The sequence below is a fragment of the Glycine max genome, chromosome 17 (assembly GCF_000004515.6).
Source record: "Glycine max cultivar Williams 82 chromosome 17, Glycine_max_v4.0, whole genome shotgun sequence".
Lineage (NCBI taxonomy): Eukaryota > Viridiplantae > Streptophyta > Magnoliopsida > Fabales > Fabaceae > Glycine > Glycine max.
Window position 1 is genome coordinate 11,088,482 of NC_038253.2, and position 25,394 is coordinate 11,113,875.

Consider the following 25,394-nt stretch of genomic DNA (forward strand, 5'->3'; position numbering starts at 1 on the left):
ATATGCAATTAACACTATCGAGTTTATTGCAAATTCAAGAACTTGATGGGAGAGTGAGAAAAGATAGAAAAAACATAAGTAATTTTTATCTTGGTTCAATCACTCTACTATGATCTACGCCCAGTCCTTATCAATCTAATTGAAATTTTTCACTAAAAACTTCAATTGTTTAGAAACACACGACAATAATCAAGTACCTATTTATCCCTAAGATTTGAACCCTTCAAGAAAGCCTTGAACCAAACCTTATAGAATTCCTCTACAAAATGTATGAGAAAAACCTTTTTATTAAACATACAATAAAAAACGAAGAAAAGTTTTAGATTTTACTTGATGTGTGATAAACAAACAATTTGAAACAAAGCCTAACTTCTTTAAGACTCATTGAGACTCTTGAAAGGATTTCACAATTGAGCTCTTGATCTTTAATTCTGTTGTAAAATCATAGTTGAGCATCATCCTTCAAGAATTTTGTCTTTCTCTTGTTTTCTATAGGCTAATCCAAAATTTTAGAATAAAATCTCATTTCGAAAGAGAGAGTAGAGTTTATTATTTATAAAAACAGCTTATATAATTGATTAATTTGTTCATAAAGATACTTGAATTTGAAAAAAATATATAGTAATTGATTATTTTAACACTTAATCAATTATTACAACAGGTGGGTATTTTCCAAAACATGTTAACAATCACTGTGTTGTAAAGAAAAGAACAAACTCTTTTTCACAATCCAGAGAATATATAATCAATACAATTGATTAAATATACCATATTTAAAAGAAAATATTCGGGTATACAAAATTACAAATAACGTGAGATTTCTTTAAATGTCTTAAAATATTATTGACGTGCTATTACTCATCAACACAAGAAGAAAAGAAGAAACATATATGATATTTAGTGTTTTGATAAGTTCAATCCTTTGGAATGACAGCCCTACTCAAAGGGCAGGGCCAATTGTTATCCACGTTGCGTTTATTTTCCAACCATGCAAAATGGATAACTCAAAACTCAAACCATGTAAGCTAAACGCATATTTTGCCTCAAACCACCGGTCATTATTTTTGCTAAATTTATTTCTGGTGAAGCATAAATTCTTAAAATTAAAAAATACCACAATTTTTTACGTATACATTAAATGTTTATTTATATTTATATATAAGTAAAACGGAAAACATAACACTATCTGCTGCCTAGTCCTTACCGAAAACTAGAGGCCAGGGTCTCGGAGTGTTTGGGTTTGTTTATCTTAAACACCACAAACACAGAACAGAGGTGTAGAGAAGAAAGCTCAAAAATATGGCGGCAGAGTCATCACTGAGGGTGGCGACTCCCACTCTTTGCAACCTCAATGGGTCTCAGAGACGACCAACCACCACCACTCTCTCTCCGCTTCGCTTCATGGGTTTTCGTCCTCGACCCTCCTCTCACTCTCTCACCTCCTCTTCCCTTTCACACTTCTTCGGGAGCACAAGAATTCACTCCAATTCTTCTTCTTCTTATTCTTCCATTTCACGCCAACATGCTCCGAGAAGAAACTTCTCTGTTTTCGCCATGTCTGCTGATGGTATCTATCTCTTTTTTCTCTAAGGTTTTATTTTTATGTTTTTCTAACTACGCTAATGTTATGAAAAAAAATTATTTTTTTCTCTTTAAATTCTGTTTTTTGTTTTTTGGGTTTGGTTCATTTTATGCATCATCCTTAAAATTTGTGTGTTATGCTTGAATTTTGGCTTGAGTTATCATATTAGGGGGAAAAGGCATCATTTGTCTGTGTCATGTTGAGGTTTTAAATGAGATAAGGTGTCTTAAAAGATAATGATTTTTGTTTGGTCTTTATATTTCCTATGGTCCAATTTTATTCCATGACTATGAAAAGTAGTTTGCTTTCTTTCTTTCATCCTTTTGAAAATGACCCTTTTCAATTTTGCTTCCAGACGCAAAGCGCAGTGTTCCATTGAAGGATTATCGCAACATCGGTATCATGGCTCACATAGATGCTGGAAAGACTACTACAACAGAACGAATTTTGTACTATACTGGAAGGAACTACAAAATTGGAGAGGTGCATGAGGGAACAGCAACCATGGACTGGATGGAACAAGAACAAGAGAGGGGGATTACCATTACTTCTGCTGCAACCACTACATTTTGGAACAAGCACCGGATCAACATTATTGATACCCCTGGTCACGTTGACTTCACCTTAGAAGTGGAGCGTGCTCTTAGGGTGTTGGATGGAGCTATATGCTTGTTTGACAGTGTTGCTGGCGTGGAGCCGCAATCGGAAACTGTGTGGAGGCAGGCTGATAAATATGGAGTCCCGCGAATTTGTTTTGTCAATAAAATGGACCGTCTTGGAGCAAACTTTTATAGAACAAGAGACATGATAGTAACGAATTTGGGTGCTAAACCACTTGTAATTCAGTTACCAATTGGTTCAGAAGATAACTTTAAGGGAGTTATAGACCTTGTTAGGAATAAGGCTATAGTTTGGTCTGGAGAAGAGCTGGGTGCCAAGTTTGATATTGTAGATATTCCAGAAGATCTTCAAGAGCAGGCTCAGGATTACCGTGCCCAGATGATAGAAAACATAGTTGAGTTTGATGACCAGGCTATGGAGAACTACCTGGAAGGAATTGAACCGGATGAGGAAACTATAAAAAAATTAATTAGGAAGGGAACAATATCAGCCAGTTTTGTGCCAGTGATGTGTGGCTCGGCTTTCAAAAACAAGGGAGTCCAACCATTGCTCGATGCAGTAGTGGATTATCTACCATCACCACTTGACTTGCCAGCAATGAAGGGCAGTGACCCTGAAAACCCTGAAGCAACAATAGAGAGACTAGCAAGTGATGATGAACCATTTGCTGGACTAGCTTTTAAGATCATGAGTGATCCATTTGTAGGTTCCCTTACGTTTGTCAGGGTGTATGCTGGAAAGCTAGGTGCTGGGTCTTATGTACTCAATGCAAACAAAGGGAAAAAGGAGAGAATTGGTAGACTTTTAGAAATGCATGCAAACAGCAGAGATGATGTTAAAGTGGCTTTAGCTGGTGATATTATTGCTCTTGCAGGTTTGAAAGATACTATTACAGGTGAAACATTGTGTGACCCTGATAATCCAATCGTGCTCGAGCGGATGGACTTCCCTGATCCTGTTATTAAGGTTGCAATTGAACCGAAAACTAAAGCTGATGTTGACAAGATGGCAACTGGTTTAATCAAACTTGCACAGGAAGACCCTTCTTTCCACTTCTCCCGTGATGAAGAGATAAACCAGACAGTAATTGAAGGAATGGGAGAATTACATCTTGAAATCATTGTTGATCGGCTCAAAAGAGAATTTAAGGTAATATATCTCATTCCATTTTTAAGAATTTTCAATGATCAGTTAGCATGGTTGTGTTTTATTAGCTTTTTATGTTTTCCAAATTTTTAACTCTCCAACCTTGATGCCGTGCATGAAAATATTACAATTAGAAATAATAATAGTTAATAAACATGGACATGATCGTATTAGATTATAATGGAATCTGTTTGCACTTTGAATTATCACTTATTACCTGGATAAAGTCTATGTCTATCATCTGATAAAGCATTAGTATTTGTTAGGTATACTATCTTCCTTTCCTTTTTTTATATGATTATTCCCTTTGCATGACCTTTTCCTTTCTCCCCCATCTCCTTTTCTCTCTTTCCTTCAGTAGTTTTATGTTAGAGTGTTTTTATATATTTTAATGATTATGTAGTAATAATATAATTTTATGAAGATCACATTATCTATATTTGTTAATGCAGGTGGAAGCTAACGTTGGTGCCCCCCAAGTAAACTACAGGGAAAGCATTTCCAAAATCTCAGAAGTGAAGTATGTGCACAAGAAACAATCAGGTGGACAGGGTCAGTTTGCAGATATCACTGTCCGGTTTGAACCCATGGACCCAGGTAGTGGATATGAGTTCAAGAGTGAAATCAAAGGAGGTGCTGTACCAAGAGAATACATTCCTGGTGTGATGAAAGGATTGGAAGAGTGTATGAGCAATGGTGTGCTTGCTGGCTTTCCGGTCGTTGATGTACGAGCAGTACTCACAGATGGTTCTTACCATGATGTAGATTCAAGCGTGTTGGCTTTCCAGTTGGCAGCAAGAGGAGCTTTTAGGGAAGGAATAAGAAAAGCTGGACCGAGGATGCTTGAGCCTATAATGAAGGTTGAAGTTGTTACTCCTGAAGAACATCTAGGTGATGTAATTGGGGATCTCAACTCAAGAAGAGGACAGATCAACAGTTTTGGTGACAAACCTGGTGGCCTTAAGGTATGTCAAATAACTTGGCTTCTCCTTGTCATATCATATTAGTTAGTCTATTAAATTTGAATGTATGACTTGAAAGTACTTGTTCTGTATTGTTTGTCTGAAAAATGCACAAGTTTCCAAATTGTTAAGTTTTATACACAATTCTAATTTCTGGGGAGAAACACTAAAACATGAAAGAAAGGAAAAGTAAAATATTTTTGTTCTGTTTTTCCTTTTCTTGAATATTGATTTTATTATTTGGATTGGAGCTGGACTGATTCTTTTCTTCTTTTCATGGCGACAAACACAGGTGGTTGATTCCCTGGTACCTCTTGCTGAGATGTTCCAGTATGTCAGCACACTCAGAGGGATGACAAAGGGCCGTGCATCCTACACAATGCAATTAGCCATGTTTGATGTGGTGCCTCAGCACATTCAGAACCAACTTGCCACCAAAGAGCAAGAAGTTGCCGCTTAATGTACTTGCTTGGTCTCCTAACAAGGAACTTTTTACCTTTGATAGTTGTATTATGTCCATTGTCAAATAGTTGGGTTTGTTTTTGGTATTTTTTTTATTGTAATTTTCCTTGTACTATACAAGGTTAGCCAACAAAAAAAAATTCTGAAGAAAAATAGGAAACGATTTTTCTTCCCAAGTTGGAGAAAATGAACTGCTATGGAGAGCAGATAATACTGCATTTTTGTTGTTTGGGCGGGGAAGACGTGGAAACTTGGATTTGCAAAACCATATTGAGAACAAAAATTTATTTACCTATCTTTAGTTTTTAATACAAACTACAAATCGAATTTGTTCACATGATGATGATGCTTATAAGGTGAGTATAGCAGTACGTGCTGAATAATTTTGCCAACTTATTCACCGAATTCTGGTAGCACTATCCCATTTGATGCAATAAATGATACAGAAGCAACATTGATTAACTAATATAAAAGTTTGAATTTGAATTTGAATTTTGCAGGCATTGAGGATCTATTTTTATTTTTATTTTTTTTGACAGAAATGATCTATTGTTTACTATCATAACAAAAGCATAAATAAACCATAAAAATAGTAGTATAGAATTGAAACAGGAAAAATTACTGAAAAACCCCATCTTGAATTGTAAAACTAAATGACAAACAAATTCCAAATTACAAGTTTTTACTTTTTACTCAGATTTCATTTCCCCTGATTTTCCCGTTCAAACAACTAAAACGGCAGAAATGACTCTGTTCTAAGGTTTCCCAAAACTTACTAGACTCTGCAAGCCAAATCAACAATCACCATTACTCCAAACCTACTTTATTCTAAGTAAAATGTACACTTGAAACCAAAATTGTAGTCATTCTCAAAGAAAAACAAAATTGTACAACCCTAGACAATAACTAATCCACGATCGCGCTCCACAATTTAACTCAACAGAAAAGTCACAGCAATGACAGCATGCAGGAAGCACCAGTAAAGAGTATAAATGGACTGCATTTGACATGCTCAAATAATATGAATTCACCAAGACAAACGAATGCAGAGAGCCACACAAAATCTCCAAATAGCAAATTCTCCTTCTCTTTTTTCTAATCCAATCTATTTAAATTATATAGTTACACTGAAAAATACAATTGTCAATTGTTTCTCTGCTTGATTGCCACCTTCCATCAAATTCATCTCATCTGGACAATCCCGGCACTGATCAGCTTTTGAATCTTGTTCATCACCATTGGATTCTTCACATGTTCCTCTGCAGCTCTGGGATTTTCCTGGAAATCAGTCAATACCTGCATACATGCCCAACTCTCGTTAGCACAGCTAGTTCCTCTATTACATTGACACAACACACAGTAACTTTCAATCAACAAGGGAGCATACTTGTGTCATAACAGGGTCTTGCAGAATGCTTTGTATCTCTGGGTCTTGCATTGCCTTGGCCTGCAAAAACATAAAATTAAATATTTGCACACATGAATTGCCCATTTCAGGTGATTTAGTCAATAGAGTTCAAAGATTATCAGAACACAAGTCACACCTGTCTCTCCTTTAACTCCTCAGGTGTAAAATCTCCACGGCTAGCCTTATTAATTTGTTCTACACATCTGAAATGTATGATACTATGGTGATTAGGCACTTGCATTGTCATGGTGCATATGGAAAGTGGCAATATTCAACCCAAAAATAGCAGGAATGTAGCACGATACCATACCTTCTTATGCCATCAAGCAATTCCTGATTGTTAGGATCATGTTTCAAACCCTCCCTGTATGTTTCCAAAGCTTTGTCATATTCTTTCATGGAAAACTGCACTGCACCTTTCCTAGTATAACCCTTTGAAAAGGTTGGATCAAGCTCAATGCATTTCTCTGCATCTTTTAAGCCTTCGGGCATTGCCCCCAGTTTTGTATAGCATGCAGCTCTGTTACTATAAGCCTAAAAGAAAAGGGATATCTAAACAGATCAGGATTTGCATTCACTATTGAACACGAGGATTATCACTGCTATTCAACAGGTATTATTACCTTAGCATCTTTTGGGTTCCTTTTTATAGCTTCTGTATAATGCTTCGTAGCCTCAGGATACTTCTGCTGCTTGAATAATTCATTTCCTGCATTTTCAAAGTTTCCAGTATTTAGAAAGTTAGTTAATATTTTAAGCAGAGATAAGAAACTTATAGTCATCAAGATACATAGTTAAAGAGTGTTTCTTTTACAGGAGAAAAGATGCTTGCACGAGATGGAGAACCCAAGATTGTAGACAAAAAGATAATACCTTTTTCTCTCGCCTCATCAGCTAATTTTGGATCAAAATATTCTTGTTGCTCTAGTTCTTTCTTAGCCTTTTCAGCTTCGTTCAGTTTCTTCAAGGTGTCTGGGTTGCGGTTCTCTGTAAGTGCTTTTTGGAAAATCTCAATGGCAGGTTCAAAATCCTTAGAGCATTTAGCCATTTTAGCCAATGCAGTACCTTTCCTTGTCAAAGCTCTTGCTATCATCTTGTAATCTGATCTTAGTTCTTTTCCCCTCTCAACAGCCTTTTCACAATCCTTTATGCAGTCCTCAAACTGGTACAAAATAACAAAAGAAAAACCTCATCAATCAGATTGTGCATGAAATATTAACCAAAAAGAAAAGATTGAACATGAAAGCAAAATGCATGACACCCTCCTCCTGCCCCACCCAAAAAAAAAAGAAGAATGATTCACTAAGGGCCTGTTTGATTCATCTCTCACTTTTGTGCTTTAAACTGTTTTCTAAAACAATTCCACACAACTTGCTACTCAGATATCAAATTTTCATCCTTATTTCCTTTTTGAAAATTGTTTCCGAGGGAAGCTTTCTCATCTTCTTTTTTCATTTGTTCAGCCTCTCCTTCTACCCCACACTCTACTTCATGCCTCTCACCACCCTCCACCAACTGTCCGAGCAACCATGTTTAGTTGCTTGCATGTTGAAAACGAAAAACACTTTTTGAAAATAAAATTCAAACACACCCTAGGTTTTTTACACAAATCCTCATGTAATACACCAAAATACATAGAAAATGAAATAAAACCTTGTTTAAATGCACAGTCATGCCACGACCAGACTTGATCAAATTCCTTATCCAACAAATAGGCTTCAACGAGAATACAACTGCGAAGTAATCATGGCACGTGCAATGAGATAGATACATTGACTAAAGTCTAACCTACATACATTAATCCAATAATCCTTCCCCTAGTTCATCACCTAATCAATTCTCCAATCCAAACATACCCGTTCCCTAACATCAAACCTTGAATATCATTTTCATTATTAAAGAACACAACGTATCCTGCATACACGGACATAAATAACGCATAAAGATATAAAAACCCCAATTTTTGTTAACAAGCATTAAATTTTTAAGGCCTTCAACTGCGTGCATGGCCATATATAAATAAATATATATATTTTTTTTATCCGCAAACGTTAGTTGTTAGAATTCTTAGTTTTCGTTAGCAGGGGATTTAAACTAGCAACCTCTCCCCCCTTCCCTTCTACCTTCACCACTAGACCAAGCTTAAATCTCCGCGTACATGGCCATATAACACATAAAGACATAAAAATTCCGACTTTTGTTGATAAAGCATTAACACAAACGAATACTACATACCTTTCCCATCTCCAAGTAAACTGCAGCACGATTAGTAAGGTAGGAAATATCCTCATCATCCAACTCCAAAGCCTTGCTGTAATGTCCAATCGCGGTTTCAAAATCCTTCTTCTTGTAAGCAGCATTGCCAGCTTCCTTCTCCTTCTGAGCCTGCCCTTTCCTATCCCTCGTCTCCTTCTCCTCCTCCTCCTCCTCCTCCGCCACTTCCACCGCCGCTTCAGGCTCGTGTTCAGGTTCGGGCTGGGAAACAACCTCATCCTCGGACACGTCATCATCGGCATCGTGGTCGTTTTCGTCGTGGTTAGGGGTTTGAATTTTGACATTGAGCAAAACCCCAATGGCATGCATGACTCTCTGATCACTCAAATGCAGGTTGAACTTGTTGGGGTCCTTCTGGATGTCCTGCATGATCTTGACGAACTCGGGGTCCTGGAGGTTGGCACGTGCGGTGGGGTCGGCGGTGAGGCGGGCCCACATGTCGGGGCCGGAGAAGGCGGTGGCGAAGGGGCTGGTGGGGGGAGGGCGGGAGGCGGCGGCCTGGGCATCGGCAAGGCCGGATTTGAGGGCGGCATTGTCGGGGTCGAGTTGGAGGCCGGTTTTGTAGGCGGAGAAGGCGTCGCGGTGGCGGCGGAGGCCGAGGTGGGCGGCGCCGAGGCGGCTGTAGGCCTTGGGCCAGTCGGGCTTGAGGTCGACGGTCTTCTGGGCGTCGGCTAGGGCCTCCGCGTAGTTCTGGAGGGAGGCGTGGGCGGCGGATCGGTTGGAGTAGAGAACGTGGTTGGAGGGGGAAAGGGCGATGGCGTCCGAGAAGTGGCGGACCGCGGCGGCGAAGTCGCCGGCGGAGAATGCCGCGTTGCCTTTGGCTTTGGCTTCCTCGGCCATCGGATTGAATAGAATTAATTAAGTGGAACGGAGAAGTAGAGACGGATTTCGAAAAATGAAAAAAAGAAAAAGAATGAGAAGAAGGTGTGACTGAGGAGAGTGGCGTGTGGACTATTGACTCTGCAACAGTCCACTTTCTATTTTGTTCTAAATATTATGTTCATTTTTTTAATATAATTTATAGGATTTTATTACAATAATTTTCTATCAAACAATTGTTTAGCAATCTAAGTTTAAAGAATTAAAATAATTTTATTTGAAGTTTTAAGAAAAATAAATTAAAATTAAAAATAATTAAAATTCAGTCCAAATTAAGTTATTTTAAAAAAATAAAGAATAATACAGATTTTTTATATTTAAAAAAGTGACTTAACATAGAAAAAATAAATATAACGATATATATATATATATATATATATATATATATATATATATATATATATATATATTAAATAAAACTATTAAAAACAAAAGTAAAAAAAATCTTATCATTATTAAATTTAGAATATTTTTAAATTTATTTTTTTATTCCATCCGTTTTCAAATAAAGGCGTAATTTATTTATTTTATTTCATATCTTTGAAATTTATTTATTTATGGTTAATACTAATTATTCAACAACGCTCCAAACAAATAGATTACTAAAATAAATTTCATTTTTTAATAAAGCATTTTTTCCTAGTTACAATCGAAAAACATACTTTGATTAATATGTTTAAAAGGAAAAAGAAATATCTGTTCAAGGACGATTTATACCACCAAACTAGATGAGGTGAGCACTTAATTTTTTTTACTATTAATTTAATGAAAAATTAGTATGGATAGTTGGTATTAAAATTAGATAAATGAGTTTAAAAAAATAAAACCAGAATGACAACTTTAACTCTATCTTCCCCATCGTTGTTTTCAACTTTCCCATGTGAAAAAAAAAATCAAAATTACCTGTTCACACGCTAACTTATCACTTTGTTCTTCACGTTAAAAATAAAATAAAATCACTTTGTTCTTCACTTCTCACCCCGCATTCGGCATTCCCATACTTTGATACTATAACCAAAGTAAATTGATAACATAAGTAGTTTAATCAGCTTGGGATATTCCCATGCTACAGTTTCTACAAGCTCCAAGGATGGTTCAAAAACGATTGAATGGAGCAGTTTTTTCTTTTATTGAGAAATATTAATTAATAATTTTTTCTTTTCATTTTAACTATTAAACTCACCTTATATTCCTAATTGAATGGAGCGGTAGAATATGACAGAATAAAATTGAACAGAACCTAGCTAACCAACTACTTATTAACATACTAATTACATAACTAATTGTATTTTATTTAACTGTAATAGCTCTTCCATTGCTCTGCTTTCATATTAGGTTGTCTTGGATTTCCTATGGCGTTTGCATTCAGATATACACAATCGGTGCAACAAAATTTTTGGGCAGGGTGATGGCTGCAGCTTACCTAACCTAACTGTGGCAGCCAAGGATATAAAACATTGGGCCTACATAAACACTAACTTAAGCCACATAGAAAATCTAATGTCTAAACCACGTATTAAGACCATAGATTGAATAGTAAATAATTTTCTAAACAAATCCCAGTGCCGTGTTTGGCCTTATATAGCCACTTGAAAGTTGAAACTTGAAAGACGAAAAAAAATATTTTGATTTAATTATTCAGTCCTAATCAATACTAATTAAAACAACTAAGGATAATATTCTTTGCTGGGTTAGTGGATTCTTTCAATACTCAATTGATTAGTCATACAAATATGTCGTTTAAAAGCCGCAATAGTTATTTCTCCGGAAAGAATTATACAAATCACGACAATTGCAACTTGCAAGTACTAGATATTTTCACCGTCTATCTAGTTTAATTATTCGGTAGAATTCATGAGCTCATAATCTTGGTTTGAACCTTATCACATTCATCAATCGCTTGGCCTAAAATATATATATACAATGCAATACACATCAAATATGGGAATACTATGAGTTGCCTATGTGATTAGTTTAATACGTGTTATTAAATTTACAGAATCGTTTATGAAAATACTAGAGATAAAGAAAAAAATCATAATTTGATTTAAATAAACATACAGATTGGTTACAATCATATTATACATAATTTTTTTAAAAAAAAAATACAAAATGGAGTACGAAAATATATGTTACATACGTTGTATAAGTTTTTTTTTTTTTACCGGAATTAGTAGCACTAACACCTAATAAATGTCTTTCTTGCAAAAGACTAATTCATAAAACTCTACTGTTAGTTTGAATAAATATGCAACGTATGTCGTATATATTTACAGTATTTTACTTAATAGGAGGATGTTAAATAGTCCGTTAATATTTTTTCTTTGTATAAATTGATAGTGAAGTTTGTTTCAATGATTTTCTTTGTAATTTTAAATAGTATTGAACTCAAAAATTTGCTATTTTTTCATTATTTGGTTTCCGGTGATAGTGTTGGACTGTTGGGGACTTCAAATCAAAATAAAACTTTAAAGAATTGTTATTTTTATTATGAGTGATTGATTATTAGCAATTTATAGATCAAGAATTTGAGACATTGAAGGTTATATCTGAGGGGAAGATGATAATCTATTTGAAGGGTTGTTATAGGTGGTGATATAGTTAAGTTGCTGCTTTTTCGTTAGATTCATTAGGTGTGTGATTCCTGAAGGATAGGTTGATGGCTGAAGGAAAATGTTCATTTGAAGAGTTGTCATTTGCGGTGACATAATTAACCTACTCGTTGTAACTTGTTAATTTGGTGAAAAATTTTAAATGTGACTTAAAGATCTATCATAGGTCAAGTTGACCGAATTAATATAAAATATTAGTGCACCCAATCTGTTCCAATTCTTACTCTTTTAATTGGTTTAATTGAGTTTGTTTGTGAATTTAGATGGGTTAGGATTTGGGTAAAATAACTTTCTTTTTTTTACAATTTTGAATATAATTGATTCTTTTGAGATTAAAGGTTGAATGTGAAACAATTTTAAAATAATTTAATTCATTCCTTGGAAGTTATTGATGTCATTTCATTAACAAAGACTTACAATTTTAAATATGTCTTAAATATTAGGGTTTTAGATGAAAAAATCATTAATTAGTAAGAATGCATAATCTTTATCATTGAATCACAGGCACAACATAAAAGTGAATTTGATATTACACTTCAACTTAAAATTTTAAAGCATTAGATTTGTGGGTTTTTTTTCACTTATAAGTTGTTTAACTTATTAAGTTCTATCCAATGTCGAACTTGAACTCTAAGAGTATGCATGTTAGTAAGAAACTATTTTAATGTCTTGTTTGAGATAATTAGGTAGACGATGATTAATATTAAACACGAATCTACATTGTCATTTATGGGGACAATTGTCCCCACTAAGTAATTTATTTTTACTTGAATTTGTTAAATAATTAGTATTTTTGTTCCTAGAGAAAAATAGGTGTTGCTCCCACAAAATATTTTTTTAAAAAAATATATAAGAACTTTTAAAAGATAAAACTCATAAAAGAGAAAACAAATTGATATCAAATTTATCCACTTTATCCTTTTAAATTTATAAAAGATTAGATATTTTGATTTTTTATATCATAAAATTATGTATTTTGTAAAACTAATAATATTTTTCATCTGTGAAAATATTATACATTATTTTCTCCGATCCTACATATAAGCAACATAATATAAATTAATACTACCATAAATTTAAATTTTATTCTAAAAATATCCTTAAATTTAAATATTATAAGTTGATCTTATTTAATATTAATACTCATAATCCAATGAAAGAATATCTAATAAATAGAGTTGCTAATAAATTAAGAATATAAAAAACATTTAACTCTAAATAAATTTAAAAATTTATCATTATTACTTATAATTAAGACTAAAGAAAAATATCATTTATTATTTATATATGATATTTTTTTCCCCACTAAAGAAATCTTCCGGATCTGCCACTAATTAATATAGAAGTTGAAGTCATAATGTCGCCAAAGGTGATATAGGTCGAAGAATGATAAGACGACTTGTTATATTATTTAATTAAATAATAATCTTTAATTTACTTTTTTTAGGTCATCTTTAATTTACTTAATTCCACCGTGCTTGTTTTTTATTTTATTTCAATATAAATTTGAATTTTAGTTCTTATCCTATTGTGTTATTTATATCAGACGCTCTAATTTCTAATTATTTTAAATTTGCATGTCTACGTTGAAATAGAAGTTGGGGGACACATGAATGAATATGCTGTCCTTCAAAACTCGCATTTGGGTTGCTATGCCCTAAGGACACCTCTGGGTTGGTTGTGTTATTGATATGATGATTTTAGTTTTAGTACCACACGGAGCTAGCGCAAGAATACAATTGATAAACGATTTTGCAAAAAAAATTAGTGATGGAAAATAATTGATACAAAATATTTTCGGTGAGAGAGAGGAAAAAAAAAGAGAAATAATTCCGTTGTATGAAATGATAGAAGAAATATAAAATAATTGGAAATTAAAAAAAAATAAAAATTAGGTATAGATTCATGAATATCAACGTTATTTAAAGATAAAGTCACCAAATCAATCATGAAGAACCCAAGTCCTAAAGTCTGCTTCTCAGTGACAAAAAATATGAAAAACATAGGAAAACCTATTTGTATTCCAACCTTACAGATCATATACATCATTAGATGTTTCAAAATTGAATTTATCTATAAAATGCACACGTAGATATAGGTCGATTTTTAAATTTCAATAAATTAAGACTATAACACGTATATATATTGAATTAAAAATATTTGAATTTTTATATATAAGTTCGCTTTCAGGAATCCTACATAAGTTTGCTCCTATAATAATTAATGTTTAATTTAATTAATCGAAAGCAAAGGTGGCCCAGGGGATATATAAATATAAGTACTCTATACTAAACCAAAGGCAGCTTCCAAAAAAAAATCACAGAATTTTCGCAGTCCAAGAAGACACGCATCCCAAACCGTTTTGATTTGGAACGTGTCACGCTCTAAATTTGCATGGCATATTGTCTTTAACTGAGTCAATTTCGCTTAATAAAACCTCTCTTCACTCCTCTGCTTTACCAACCCAACCCCCTGTTCCTGTGTGTGTGAGTGACCGAGTGAGTTTGTTTTTCTCAGCTGATATATATGGCGCTTGATCGCTCCATTATAAGCAAAACGACGTGGTACAGCGTCGTATTATGGATGATGGTGGTGCTGGTGAGAGTGCACGGTGCAGCCGCGAGGCCGAACCGGAAGGAGTGGGACTCAGTCATAAAGTTACCGACTGAACCGGTGGATGCTGACTCGGATGAAGTGGGAACACGATGGGCGGTTCTCGTGGCTGGTTCAAACGGCTACGGAAACTACAGGCATCAAGTAAGTTAATTTGGTTTCGGTGTTTTTATTTATTTTCTAAAATTAATTAATTAGTTTTATGTTTTGAGTTGCTCTGTGTTTTTGATTTATGGATGTTGTGATGAATTGAATTAAATTAAAAACAGGCAGATGTGTGCCATGCGTACCAGTTGCTGATAAAAGGTGGACTAAAAGAAGAGAACATAGTGGTGTTTATGTACGATGACATAGCTACCAACGAGTTGAATCCTAGACATGGAGTCATCATCAACCACCCTGAGGGAGAAGATCTGTATGCTGGTGTTCCTAAGGTGAGTTTTTTTTTTTTTTTTTGGTTCATTCTCTAACGTATAATTTAAGCTAACAAAATTAAGTGCTTAAAGAGGGATTTCCTTAGCTGCTGATTTGTTAATTCTGCTACCATCGCATGTCATTCTTTCTTATTTTTGGCTACTCTCTTTTCTTTTCCTTTTTGAAAATAAAGTGGTGCAACATGTCTGTTCGGGAACGTGCGATTTAGACTCTTTTTTTTTTTATGTTTTTGAAGTAGAGTAATTATATATCAACGTTAATTTCTCACAACATCCTTTGAACAGGGATAAAAATAGGAAGAAAATAGAGAGGTATGTGAAATAAAATGGACTATGCAATGGAGAGACAAGGAAAAGAAAAGTATAGAGTAAATACTATCTTTTTAAAACAAATTAAGCTCATCTAGCCCCATTAGTCATGAAAGTTGATTTTATAAAACAAAAACAAAAACTTAAGAAGTATAATATTATGATAAAGTTGTCTTATAAAACATAATAAAGTAACTAAACATTACCTTCTTTGTGTCCTTTTAATGACTAAAATTTATAATTTAAAATTCTTTTATACTTTTTTAATGACTTAATGGGATTAAAATCATTAGTAATGGAATAATAAATAACTTTTATTTAGAATTTTGATAAAATCTTATTGGTGTCAAATATAAAGTATTTTTAGAAATAAATAAATTGGGGGGGTCCATGGCCCCCCTTACACAATACTAAGATCCATACTATAACATTTATGTCATGGTTGGCCTGTGAGCCGGAGCATCTTGTAAGTTGAAATTCTTTTTTATGGAAAGGTACGTTGATATCATATACTTGACTCGCGAATCAACTTTTTTAAGAAGAAAAACAACTCCCTTTGAAACTGTTGTTGCTGGTAATTGAATTAATTAGAGAAATTGTGGTGCGTATCCATCATAATAGAGTAACTTAAAATCTAATATATTTGACCAGATAAAAGTTACTAGAAGAGAACATTTGTTAACACAATTATTGCGTTGTTGATAGACATTAGCGGGGTGAGATGTCTTGACAAATAAAATAGATGTGTAAAAGTTTGCGTTCCTGTTGATGATATTTTCCAAATAGTAATAATTTGATGGTCAATTCATAAGCTAGCACTAGCTACATGGTCTAAACAGATTAGTCATTAATCATCTTAGTATCAAATATTAAAGGGGTAGTTACCTATATTATTAAGATAATTGCTTCTTTTGTGTTGTTCTCTTCTGTTCATTGAATCTGTCCCTTTGATAGGATGCTTTTTTTTTTTTTAGGATTACACCGGTGATAATGTGACGACGGAGAACCTCTTTGCTGTTATTCTTGGAGACAAGAGTAAATTGAAGGGAGGAAGTGGCAAAGTGATCAACAGCAAACCCGAGGACAGAATATTTATATACTACTCTGATCATGGAGGTCCTGGAATACTTGGTGAGTCAAGAATGAATTTTTTTTTATTCCGGTTCTTTTAGTTCAATGATTTAAGTAAAAAACATAAAAATCAGATCCTAAAGACTTTTTTTCTTTCTTGGGTTCTAATTATGAACCTTCATACTTTAGTCAAGAAGGTAAATTTTAATATGAATATAGTTGCATAAAATAAAATTATCTAAGGGTGTAAAAATCATCAATCCAGAACTATGTTTATATCAGATAAAGACATTAATTATAGCTTATTCATTTCCTATCTGATTGTAGGGATGCCAAACATGCCATACCTTTATGCCATGGATTTTATTGATGTCTTGAAGAAGAAACATGCATCTGGAAGTTACAAGGAGATGGTAAAAAATTCATTTCTCTACTATATCATGACTGGAAATGATGCCACTTTACTTATGGTAAGTTATTAAGGAGTGTGTGCTACTATGTTGGTCATGTAGGTTATATACGTGGAAGCTTGTGAAAGTGGGAGCGTGTTTGAGGGTATAATGCCTAAGGATCTGAATATTTATGTCACAACTGCATCAAATGCACAAGAGAATAGTTGGGGAACTTATTGTCCTGGAATGGATCCTTCTCCACCTCCAGAGTACATCACTTGCCTAGGGGATTTGTACAGCGTTGCTTGGATGGAAGATAGGTACCAATATAGTGTTCTTTTGTGTTCAACCCATATACCATGCTTAATATTCTAATCCAAATGATTAGAAACCTGCCAAGATATTATAATCTTAGGTGAACTAAATAACACTAATTGTAGTATTCTATTTTTTTTCTCTGTTTGTTGATCATGTTTTGGCACCCTAAGCATTAACTTCCCCTCTGTTTGAATGATGAAACTGACCTGTGGTACTTGAATTTTCTGTAGTGAGGCTCACAATCTAAAAAGGGAATCCGTGAAACAACAATACAAATCGGTAAGATATTTTTTAATTAACTTCAACATTGTGCATTTTCAATATCAACATGAAAAAAGAACGAAAAAACAAAGCTATTATTGTGCAGGTAAAGCAACGGACTTCAAATTTCAACAACTATGCGATGGGTTCTCATGTGATGCAATATGGTGATACCAACATCACAGCTGAAAAGCTTTATTTATACCAAGGTTTTGATCCTGCCACTGTGAACTTCCCTCCACAAAACGGCAGGCTAGAAACTAAAATGGAAGTTGTTAACCAAAGAGATGCAGAACTTTTGTTCATGTGGCAAATGGTACGGTTATTTTCACCTTATGTCCTTATTTTCAAATGATCAAAACTCTTGCTCAAATACTATTACTCTTGTAATAACATCCATCCATAAAAATTGGTTCTTTTTACAGTATCAGAGATCAAACCATCAGTCAGAAAATAAGACAGACATCCTCAAACAAATTGCGGAGACAGTGAAGCATAGGAAACACATAGATGGTAGCGTGGAATTGATTGGAGTTTTACTGTATGGACCAGGAAAAGGTTCTTCTGTTCTACAATCCGTGAGGGCTCCTGGTTCGTCCCTTGTTGATGACTGGACATGCCTAAAATCAATGGTAATCATAAAGAACTGAATCTTCTTATTCCTTTTAACATTCATTGCACATGTGTTTTTCTTTCACTGTTTTCTTATTGATCATGCACAAGACTAGCCAATCTCTGAAGAGAGATTGGACCAATCCCTGTCCAAGAATTGGATTGATGTACATATTGCACACAAAAAAAATCCATTTAGTGATAATTTAGTTTCTACATTTTTTAAATGACCAAATTTAGTTTTAAAAAATGTGTAAAATGTTGTAACAAATTAGTCTTTGAACCTTTAAGTCACTTAGTGTCCGAGTTATTCTGAAACTATACTACTTACTGACAAATTACTGACAAATTAATCCGTGACTAAATTGGTAATTTCAAAAAATATAGGAAAAAATTGTCAAGCAAACACGAAGCAAACACATAGTTTAGGACTAAATAAGCTATTTACCCTATTAGTTTAACTATTATTGTACATTGCTATTAAGTATTAACTGATTATTGATATACAACTTTGGTTGCAGGTTCGGGTGTTTGAAACTCACTGTGGGACACTGACTCAGTATGGCATGAAACACATGCGAGCATTCGCCAACATTTGCAACAGTGGCGTTTCTGAGGCCTCCATGGAAGAGGCTTGTTTGGCAGCCTGTGAAGGCTACAATGCTGGGCTATTGCATCCATCAAACAGAGGCTACAGTGCTTGATTTTGGGTTTTGTACACAAAAGCTTTAAAGCCCGGTTGATGATGTAATATTTCTCTATTGCATTCTGCCTACTGGTTTCTGCTGCTTGTGTCAAATTTTCTCTAAACTAGAGTAGCCCAATAGCATACGTGTTATGTGCATTGGTCATGTATACAAGTGTAATACTAAAACCTTCTACATAATATAAGATTAGTTAGTTTACTTGTCTCTATTTTCTTAAACTCCGCTCCTTCAAATCAAGAAGATTTTGTTAGTTCTTACTCTGATCTGTTACTTTCCTTTCATGAAATTGATTATAAACAATATAGGTCTAAAATTTCGACGAGAATAGAAAAAAAGAGTTACAGTAGATCAGGGTGGATTAGCAGTGATTGTAATGAAGCTTGAACTGTTATTGAGTTTAAATTTTCTCCGAAAATTGGTGTATTAGTGCTTTTACAGTCTGCTATCACTAACTCCATATCCTTAGAATATTCAATAACCAGTGACTTGGTTTTTTTTTTTAAATATCAAGCAATTAATAAAGGAAAATTTAATTAAATATTTATCTGGATTATTTATTAAAAATAGTACTTGTTAATTTTTTTAGATAGATTTAAAAAAATTTAGAGTTTTTACCTTTTAGGGTATAATTAACTTTTTCAAACCTTGTTTTGTTTTTTTTGAAAGGATTTCTAACCTTCTTAATCACCTTTGATTTTGCAAAATGAAAAAAGACATAAATGTTATGAGTTGCATATTTGTAAAATGAGGATTTGAACTCCTTCTCTGGTGTGCTTTATAAGCTCTATGGGGTTTCAACCAAGTTCTTGATCTTTTCAAAATAATGATATATTACTGTTACACTAGAGGCTAGAGCATTGCTTTTAAGAAAAAAAATATAGTAATTCACCTGATTTTTCTTTTATCTAAATTTATATTTTTTTCTTATTACTTATAACATTTATCACCTTTTATTCTTCTTTTTAATTATATCACTTATAACATTTATTATTTTTATTTTAATCTTTTATTATTTATTTTTTATTTCTCTCATCTTTCTACCTCATCTCATTTTAGAGTGAACGTTAACCAGCAACCTTAGTTTAATATTTACATGACATATATGATATCTTTAGTGTAAAATTTATAAATTTAAAATATGCACAATTTTATTATATAAAAAATAGATAAAAACACCCCATTTCATTCAATTCACCTAATAATGACTTCCTGGTTTGACAATTGATCCACTATCAATTGAGTTCAATAACATTACATTTATAGAACAATAGAAAACCTTTTGAGTTACAAACTCGTAAACCGAATCAGAATTCCCTTGGTTCTTATTAGAGAATGGTATTGAGAAAAATTTTCTTTCTACTACTTGATGGAGCAACAAATTCTAAGGCATCTATGGTAGCCTCTAGTGGTGGCAATAATCTTCTGAACTCTCTCAAACTCAGAGACTCTGCATGGTATGGTTATTACACCCGGATGATCAAATCCATAAACTTTCTCAGCATCCTCCAATAGCTTCCCAAGAAGAGGGTGATTAAAGTAAGTAACCGGTACCAATACACGTTGCTTCTCATCTTCAGATTCACCCACATACACTGCCAAATGACCCTTTGGTAATAGCTCTATTGGGCTATGGCCCAATTGTACATACCCATTTGTTCCTTGTCCAAAACACCGCACCAATTTGAAGATCACACACATGGGGTTTTTGTCTGACTTTCTCATCGTTCTCACGGAAGCAATTGAAAGGGGAGAATTTTGAAATGGTCTGAGTATGCGTGTAGTCTTTCATTGGTTTGATTATGCTCCTTTTTTAAAGAAGGGAATGAAGTCGTTTTGTGTATTTTTTAAAAGACTCTGATTTGCTTGGCATGGGAGTTTTGCTCGTGTCATTATATGATTATATGAATATGAACGATAATATAAAAGAAAAGCACTAGTAGTCGCACTTCAGAGATCACACAATGAATAAGTGGCAAGACGGCGAATGGTCCAAATATTTGTCTTGTTTTTTTTGTATGGAAATATGGCAAATGTGAAAGATTTTTCTTGTTATTGTTGAATTCTTGGTTTTTCTCGACCGGTATATTCCTTTTCCTTCGACATTGCCCAAAATGTTTGTTTTTTCTTGGGAAAAAAAAGGAAGGAAACAAGTTATCCGTCCTTGTGAGATTATGTGATGCGATTTGTTTTCTTTTAATTAATGAAAAGGCCTATGCGGCTGTAGCTGACATAGTATGTGGTGGGATTGGTGTTAAGTTATGGTGGTCTTTTAAAAAAGGTCCATTTATGGTACAGTTTGAGAGATGGTACGGGTGAACATGAAGAATTTTTGAACCAGAATCGATTAGGGATAATTAGATTGGTAGTAGTTTTTTTTTATAACATACCAGAATCATTTTTATCTAACAAGATAACATGTAAAAACAACTATTTATTGTTTTACTTTTATCATAATAGTACAGATTTTACAAATAAACATTAACTAACTTTGGAGTTCCACTTGCTCGACAAAAAAAAAAGAAAAAACTTCGGAGTTCCAACATTTACAACAAATAAATTTCTAATAAAAACGAAGGACACAAATCAATAAAAAGTGTTTATTCATAACAAGATAATGGATGATCACTATCACAAATAGCCTATGTTTACTACATTTGATACATTACCAAGAATTTCATGAAGGCCTTAAGGTTGTGGGTTCAATTCTTTTTTGATAAAAAAATAATAAATTAACAATTAATATTTATCAATAATAAAAAAAAATATGTATGTATGTATTCTCTTTATAACAATATTGACAATTTGTGCTTGCACTTTTTCAGATATGCCTTGAATCAATTGTCATTCAATTGATATTACAAAAATGTCTATGCCAAAAATTAAGAAGCCACAAATTGGCTTGATCAAATCTTAAGTCAAGCATATGATCAAGGACAACATTATGGCCATGCGATTTTAATCTTGTTGAATCCATTTATTTAGTACATACTTAATTAAGGGGACACAAAATTTGTCAATTAATTTGTTGGTTCAAGCAACCTATAAGGCTAGCTACATTTTTGCCAATAGAGGAGAGCAACGACAAGGAATATCATGCAAAGGCTAACCCATGTTCGCAGTTTTCACATGGAAACACAATAAATTCCTAGTAGAGGAGTTATGTAACCCACACGAGGGATATTACGGGAAAGTTTTTAACATTAACTTGAATACAATGTGGTGTAACCGTGATTTTTTTTATTTTTTTATAAACATAACACATGCATTTCCTGCTCGCACATGTTACCGCTAAGTGTTCTTATGTCTACATCTCAATGATTTCATGCAACTTGTTCCTCCTGTTTACACATTGTAATATGTCTTTAATGTTTACAATGAACAATTCAACATAGTGGTAAGCGAAGGTTATTAGCAGGATTAAATGGAGATATTTTATACCATAATCTAGAAATGCAGAGAGATTCAAAAGGTCGTCCTAAATCCATTATTTTGTAATGAGATGGAACATAGAAAAATTAAGGTCATTCAAAAAGATATGACTATGACGATCACGAAATAAGGCGTTAATAAGACAAATTATTCTCATCGTGTTGTACCAAAGAAAAGAATAGTTGTATCATACCATGCTTAACCATATTTTTTTACAGCAGGACCACTCAGTCAAATGGCGTGTTATATATCCAAGATTTTAATTAAATTTATGGGAGATGGTGGTTGGCACATGAATGTAAATGTTTATTTGTAAGGGTAAAATATATTAAGAGGGTAATCATTCTGAATTACACACTTCGAAACTTTGTTTGTTCTCGTTTCTTAATCTTATTATTATTGATATAATTGTAAGTATTATTTTGAGGGGGACATATAAACCAATTATGATCATGTATCGATTAAATATAGAGTATAGTCCGTGTTGCGTTTCACTTTATTGTTGTTTATCTCAGTTTTCACTGGCACTACTGCCACTCGCCATTCACTAATCGAAACCTTTGAACAAGTTACAACGACATTCCAAAAAAATGTGATTTTATTAACAATTTTTTCTTAGAACAATGACTAAAAATTGATAATAAATATTTTTATTGAATTTTTTCGATATTGTTAATGTATTATTATTATATTTTTAATTAAATAATTTTATACATTAATTTATTTAATTATAGTGTAATAAAAATTAAAAAAACTCATTATTGAGTGTTTAAAGATATTAAGAATTGTGTAAAAAAAGATATTAAGAAATTAATACATATAATTGTTATTAAAAAAATGATAAAATACACTGAAAATAAGAATAAAAATTTACTAATAACTTTTTTTAAAAAAAATGTTTTAACTTGTTAACCTATATTATTACTTCCATTTCCTTTTACCTATCCACTTACGAGGACAATGTACCAATTAACGAATGTACTGTAATTAACATCTTCATTTATGTTAAAATTGTTTTTCACTTTTTAATATGATTTTTACTATCTCTCTTATAAGTTATATCTATGATAAATGTCTGAATTATTTTCATCTCATATTATATGTATTTTTTGAATATTTTGATTTGTTTCAAAATATTTATGATTTTAGAAAATGAAGAAAGGCTTTTGTTTTCACCCTCATTTATTAGTATCACACCTAAGTACTTAAATAAAATTATAATTATATTCTAAATTACTTTTGGTAACATATTTTAAAAATATATTCTTGTAACATATTCATGATTATATTCTAACTCCTTTAATAAGAGCACTTTTTTTATAAAAAAAAAATATTCTTACCACTATAACTTATATAATTAATATTTTCCTAAGAATTATAACTTGTTAATTACAGTATTTGTCTTAAATATTTGTTTTTCAAAAAGTAAATGGACATTGATATTTGTAATTATTAGCCATCATGCATTCAGCAACACAAACGATACATGATGCTATGCATGTGTTTCCGTGCCAGAACAGTTATTGACCTGAGTAGTAAGTAGTCAATAATATTATATTCACAAAACTTTATCCATGAATTTTATGTATATTAATTTTAGTTTGATTTTCAAAATAATTATGTTTAAATTTTTGTAAAGATAAAAAATAATTATTTCTTCAAAATAAAACATACACACTTTATGCCTCTCATTATTTTATTGATTGTTATGATTAATTAAAGGCTTAATTACAAAATTTCTATATGAAATAAGCAGTAAATAAAATATATGAAATAAAATAAGCAGTCAAATAAAAGATATGAAATAAAATATAATTTATTTTTTATTATACATATATATATATATATATATATATATATATATATATATATGCATTAAATTTCAAAATCAAACCATTTTTTTATAATTTGGCTAAATTGATTTCAAACTTCGTTGTGGAAGACTAGTTTAAAATTAGTTCTAAAATTATATTTCATAAAATAAGTATAAAACTGATTAATTGCTTGTTAAAAGTATGCTCATTTATTTTGAAATTAATTTATATTATTTTTATTTTCAAAATATGAATTAGTAGTCATGGAAATTCAGTTTGGTGGGTAATTCTTTAATTGAAATCTTTATAGGCATGCATTGGGGTGTTTGTTTAATTTAATTATGACTATGATACAAGTTTGTTTAATTACTAGAGGGTGTAAGGTAGGATCACCAATTGGATGCATTCATTACAAAATTCTAGCTAAAACTCTCTCCGATAGTGGAATAATCAGCAGTAATGAGTACAATGTATATTCAGGTGGAAGTGCAACGAAAGTAATTCCATTTTTAGTTGGTGACATTATATTTAATTAATGGAATCTATGTTACGTGTGCTCGGTGATTAATGATGATCAATCTGTTGCGAAATTTATCATGAATAAAGTGGTTTTAAACCTTCGTTTTCTCCTTTCCTCTAAGGATTCAGTAATTTTTAAATTTTTTAAAACATTTTGCACATTGTATACAAATACTTATAAAATATACAAATATTAATAAAAAAGTATGTTAAAAGTTATTTTATATGTATAAAAAATTAAATTATAATAAAAATACGAATGTTTATATATGGCTTTTAATTTTAAAAATCTCATAAAATAATTTAATTGATAGAATATTATTTTAATGATAATTATTACTTGAAGAAATATAAATATTAATTAAAAGAATTAAAAAAATTTAAAATATTTTAAATAATATTTAATTCAAGAAATAATATGAATTTAATTTTTTTTATACGACAAAAGGAAGTAAATATGTGGATTAACTTTATTTCTTACTTCTGTCTTCAAACAATAGTCTTTAAGCGTCTAGTTTTTCTTTCTCCACCACCCACCACGAAGTTTTACAGAACATCTAAATTTATTATCAATTATTTATTTTTTAATTCTTTTAAGGAACCATAAGTAAAGACGAAAAAAATTTAAAAGTAAGAATAAATAAAAAGTTAAAAGAATAAAAATAGATAATAAAAAAATGCAAGGACTAACACAAATTTTAAAAAACTTAAGAACTAAAATGATAGTAAACCAAAAAATATTGATTAATATTTTCTTTTACAGGTCTTTCTATAATTAAGTCTTTTAAGGGATTAGGTACCTCTTGTTCTTCTTTCTTAATATATTTTTTGCTTACAAAATAAAAAAAACCTAGAATTAATGTTCAGATATATAATTCCTAGAAATATATTTAAATAAATAAAAACTCTAACTAATGAATAAATATTATTCAAAATATAGTTTTATTGGTACTGGTAATTTTTTTGGTA

The 25,394-nt window shown here is 32.2% G+C and overlaps 4 protein-coding genes across 4 annotated transcripts; 2 read left to right on the forward strand and 2 right to left on the reverse strand.

Moving 5' to 3' along the window:
* Positions 1–1,181: 1,181 nt before the first annotated feature.
* FUSA1 (elongation factor G-1) lies at positions 1,182–5,105 on the forward strand. Its single transcript, NM_001360343.1, has 4 exons — positions 1,182–1,567; positions 1,938–3,352; positions 3,802–4,314; positions 4,604–5,105. The coding sequence occupies exons 1-4, from the start codon at positions 1,300–1,302 to the stop codon at positions 4,769–4,771; spliced, it is 2,364 nt and encodes a 787-aa protein (NP_001347272.1). The 5' UTR covers positions 1,182–1,299; the 3' UTR covers positions 4,772–5,105.
* A 757-nt stretch (positions 5,106–5,862) lies between these two features.
* On the reverse strand, positions 5,863–9,339 carry HOP1 (hsp70-Hsp90 organizing protein 1). The gene is made up of 7 exons (NM_001249332.2): positions 8,417–9,339; positions 7,055–7,343; positions 6,805–6,890; positions 6,492–6,715; positions 6,318–6,384; positions 6,161–6,220; positions 5,863–6,069 (listed from the first exon to the last, which is right to left on the reverse strand). Exons 1-7 carry the CDS (start codon positions 9,293–9,295, stop codon positions 5,956–5,958), a joined length of 1,719 nt encoding a protein of 572 aa, NP_001236261.2. The 5' UTR covers positions 9,296–9,339; the 3' UTR covers positions 5,863–5,955.
* A 4,936-nt stretch (positions 9,340–14,275) lies between these two features.
* On the forward strand, positions 14,276–18,870 carry VPE (vacuolar-processing enzyme). The gene is made up of 9 exons (NM_001249749.2): positions 14,276–14,703; positions 14,829–14,993; positions 16,277–16,433; positions 16,701–16,786; positions 16,886–17,085; positions 17,314–17,362; positions 17,451–17,660; positions 17,770–17,976; positions 18,478–18,870. The coding sequence occupies exons 1-9, from the start codon at positions 14,473–14,475 to the stop codon at positions 18,658–18,660; spliced, it is 1,488 nt and encodes a 495-aa protein (NP_001236678.2). The 5' UTR covers positions 14,276–14,472; the 3' UTR covers positions 18,661–18,870.
* Positions 18,871–20,022: 1,152 nt separating this feature from the next.
* On the reverse strand, positions 20,023–20,385 carry LOC102668727 (auxin-responsive protein SAUR36). The gene has a single exon (XM_006601387.2). The coding sequence runs from the start codon at positions 20,383–20,385 to the stop codon at positions 20,023–20,025; it is 363 nt and encodes a 120-aa protein (XP_006601450.1).
* Positions 20,386–25,394: the final 5,009 nt, after the last annotated feature.

Bases quoted from the DNA above. Each gene is read 5' to 3' on its own strand.
- LOC102668727 (XM_006601387.2), bottom strand. From the start codon at position 20,385: ATGAGAAAGTCAGACAAAAACCCCATGTGTGTGATCTTCAAATTGGTG.
- VPE (NM_001249749.2), top strand. From the start codon at position 14,473: ATGGCGCTTGATCGCTCCATTATAAGCAAAACGACGTGGTACAGCGTC. The intron at 14,704-14,828 runs GTAAGTTAATTT...AATTAAAAACAG, and splicing joins ACGGAAACTACAGGCATCAA to GCAGATGTGTGCCATGCGTA. The intron at 16,434-16,700 runs GTGAGTCAAGAA...ATCTGATTGTAG, and splicing joins TGGAGGTCCTGGAATACTTG to GGATGCCAAACATGCCATAC.
- HOP1 (NM_001249332.2), bottom strand. From the start codon at position 9,295: ATGGCCGAGGAAGCCAAAGCCAAAGGCAACGCGGCATTCTCCGCCGGC. The intron at 6,385-6,491 runs GTATGGTATCGT...CATACATTTCAG, and splicing joins TTGCTTGATGGCATAAGAAG to ATGTGTAGAACAAATTAATA. The intron at 6,070-6,160 runs GTATGCTCCCTT...GCATGTATGCAG, and splicing joins AAGACCCTGTTATGACACAA to GTATTGACTGATTTCCAGGA.
- FUSA1 (NM_001360343.1), top strand. From the start codon at position 1,300: ATGGCGGCAGAGTCATCACTGAGGGTGGCGACTCCCACTCTTTGCAAC. The intron at 1,568-1,937 runs GTATCTATCTCT...TTTTGCTTCCAG, and splicing joins TTTCGCCATGTCTGCTGATG to ACGCAAAGCGCAGTGTTCCA. The intron at 3,353-3,801 runs GTAATATATCTC...TTGTTAATGCAG, and splicing joins GGCTCAAAAGAGAATTTAAG to GTGGAAGCTAACGTTGGTGC.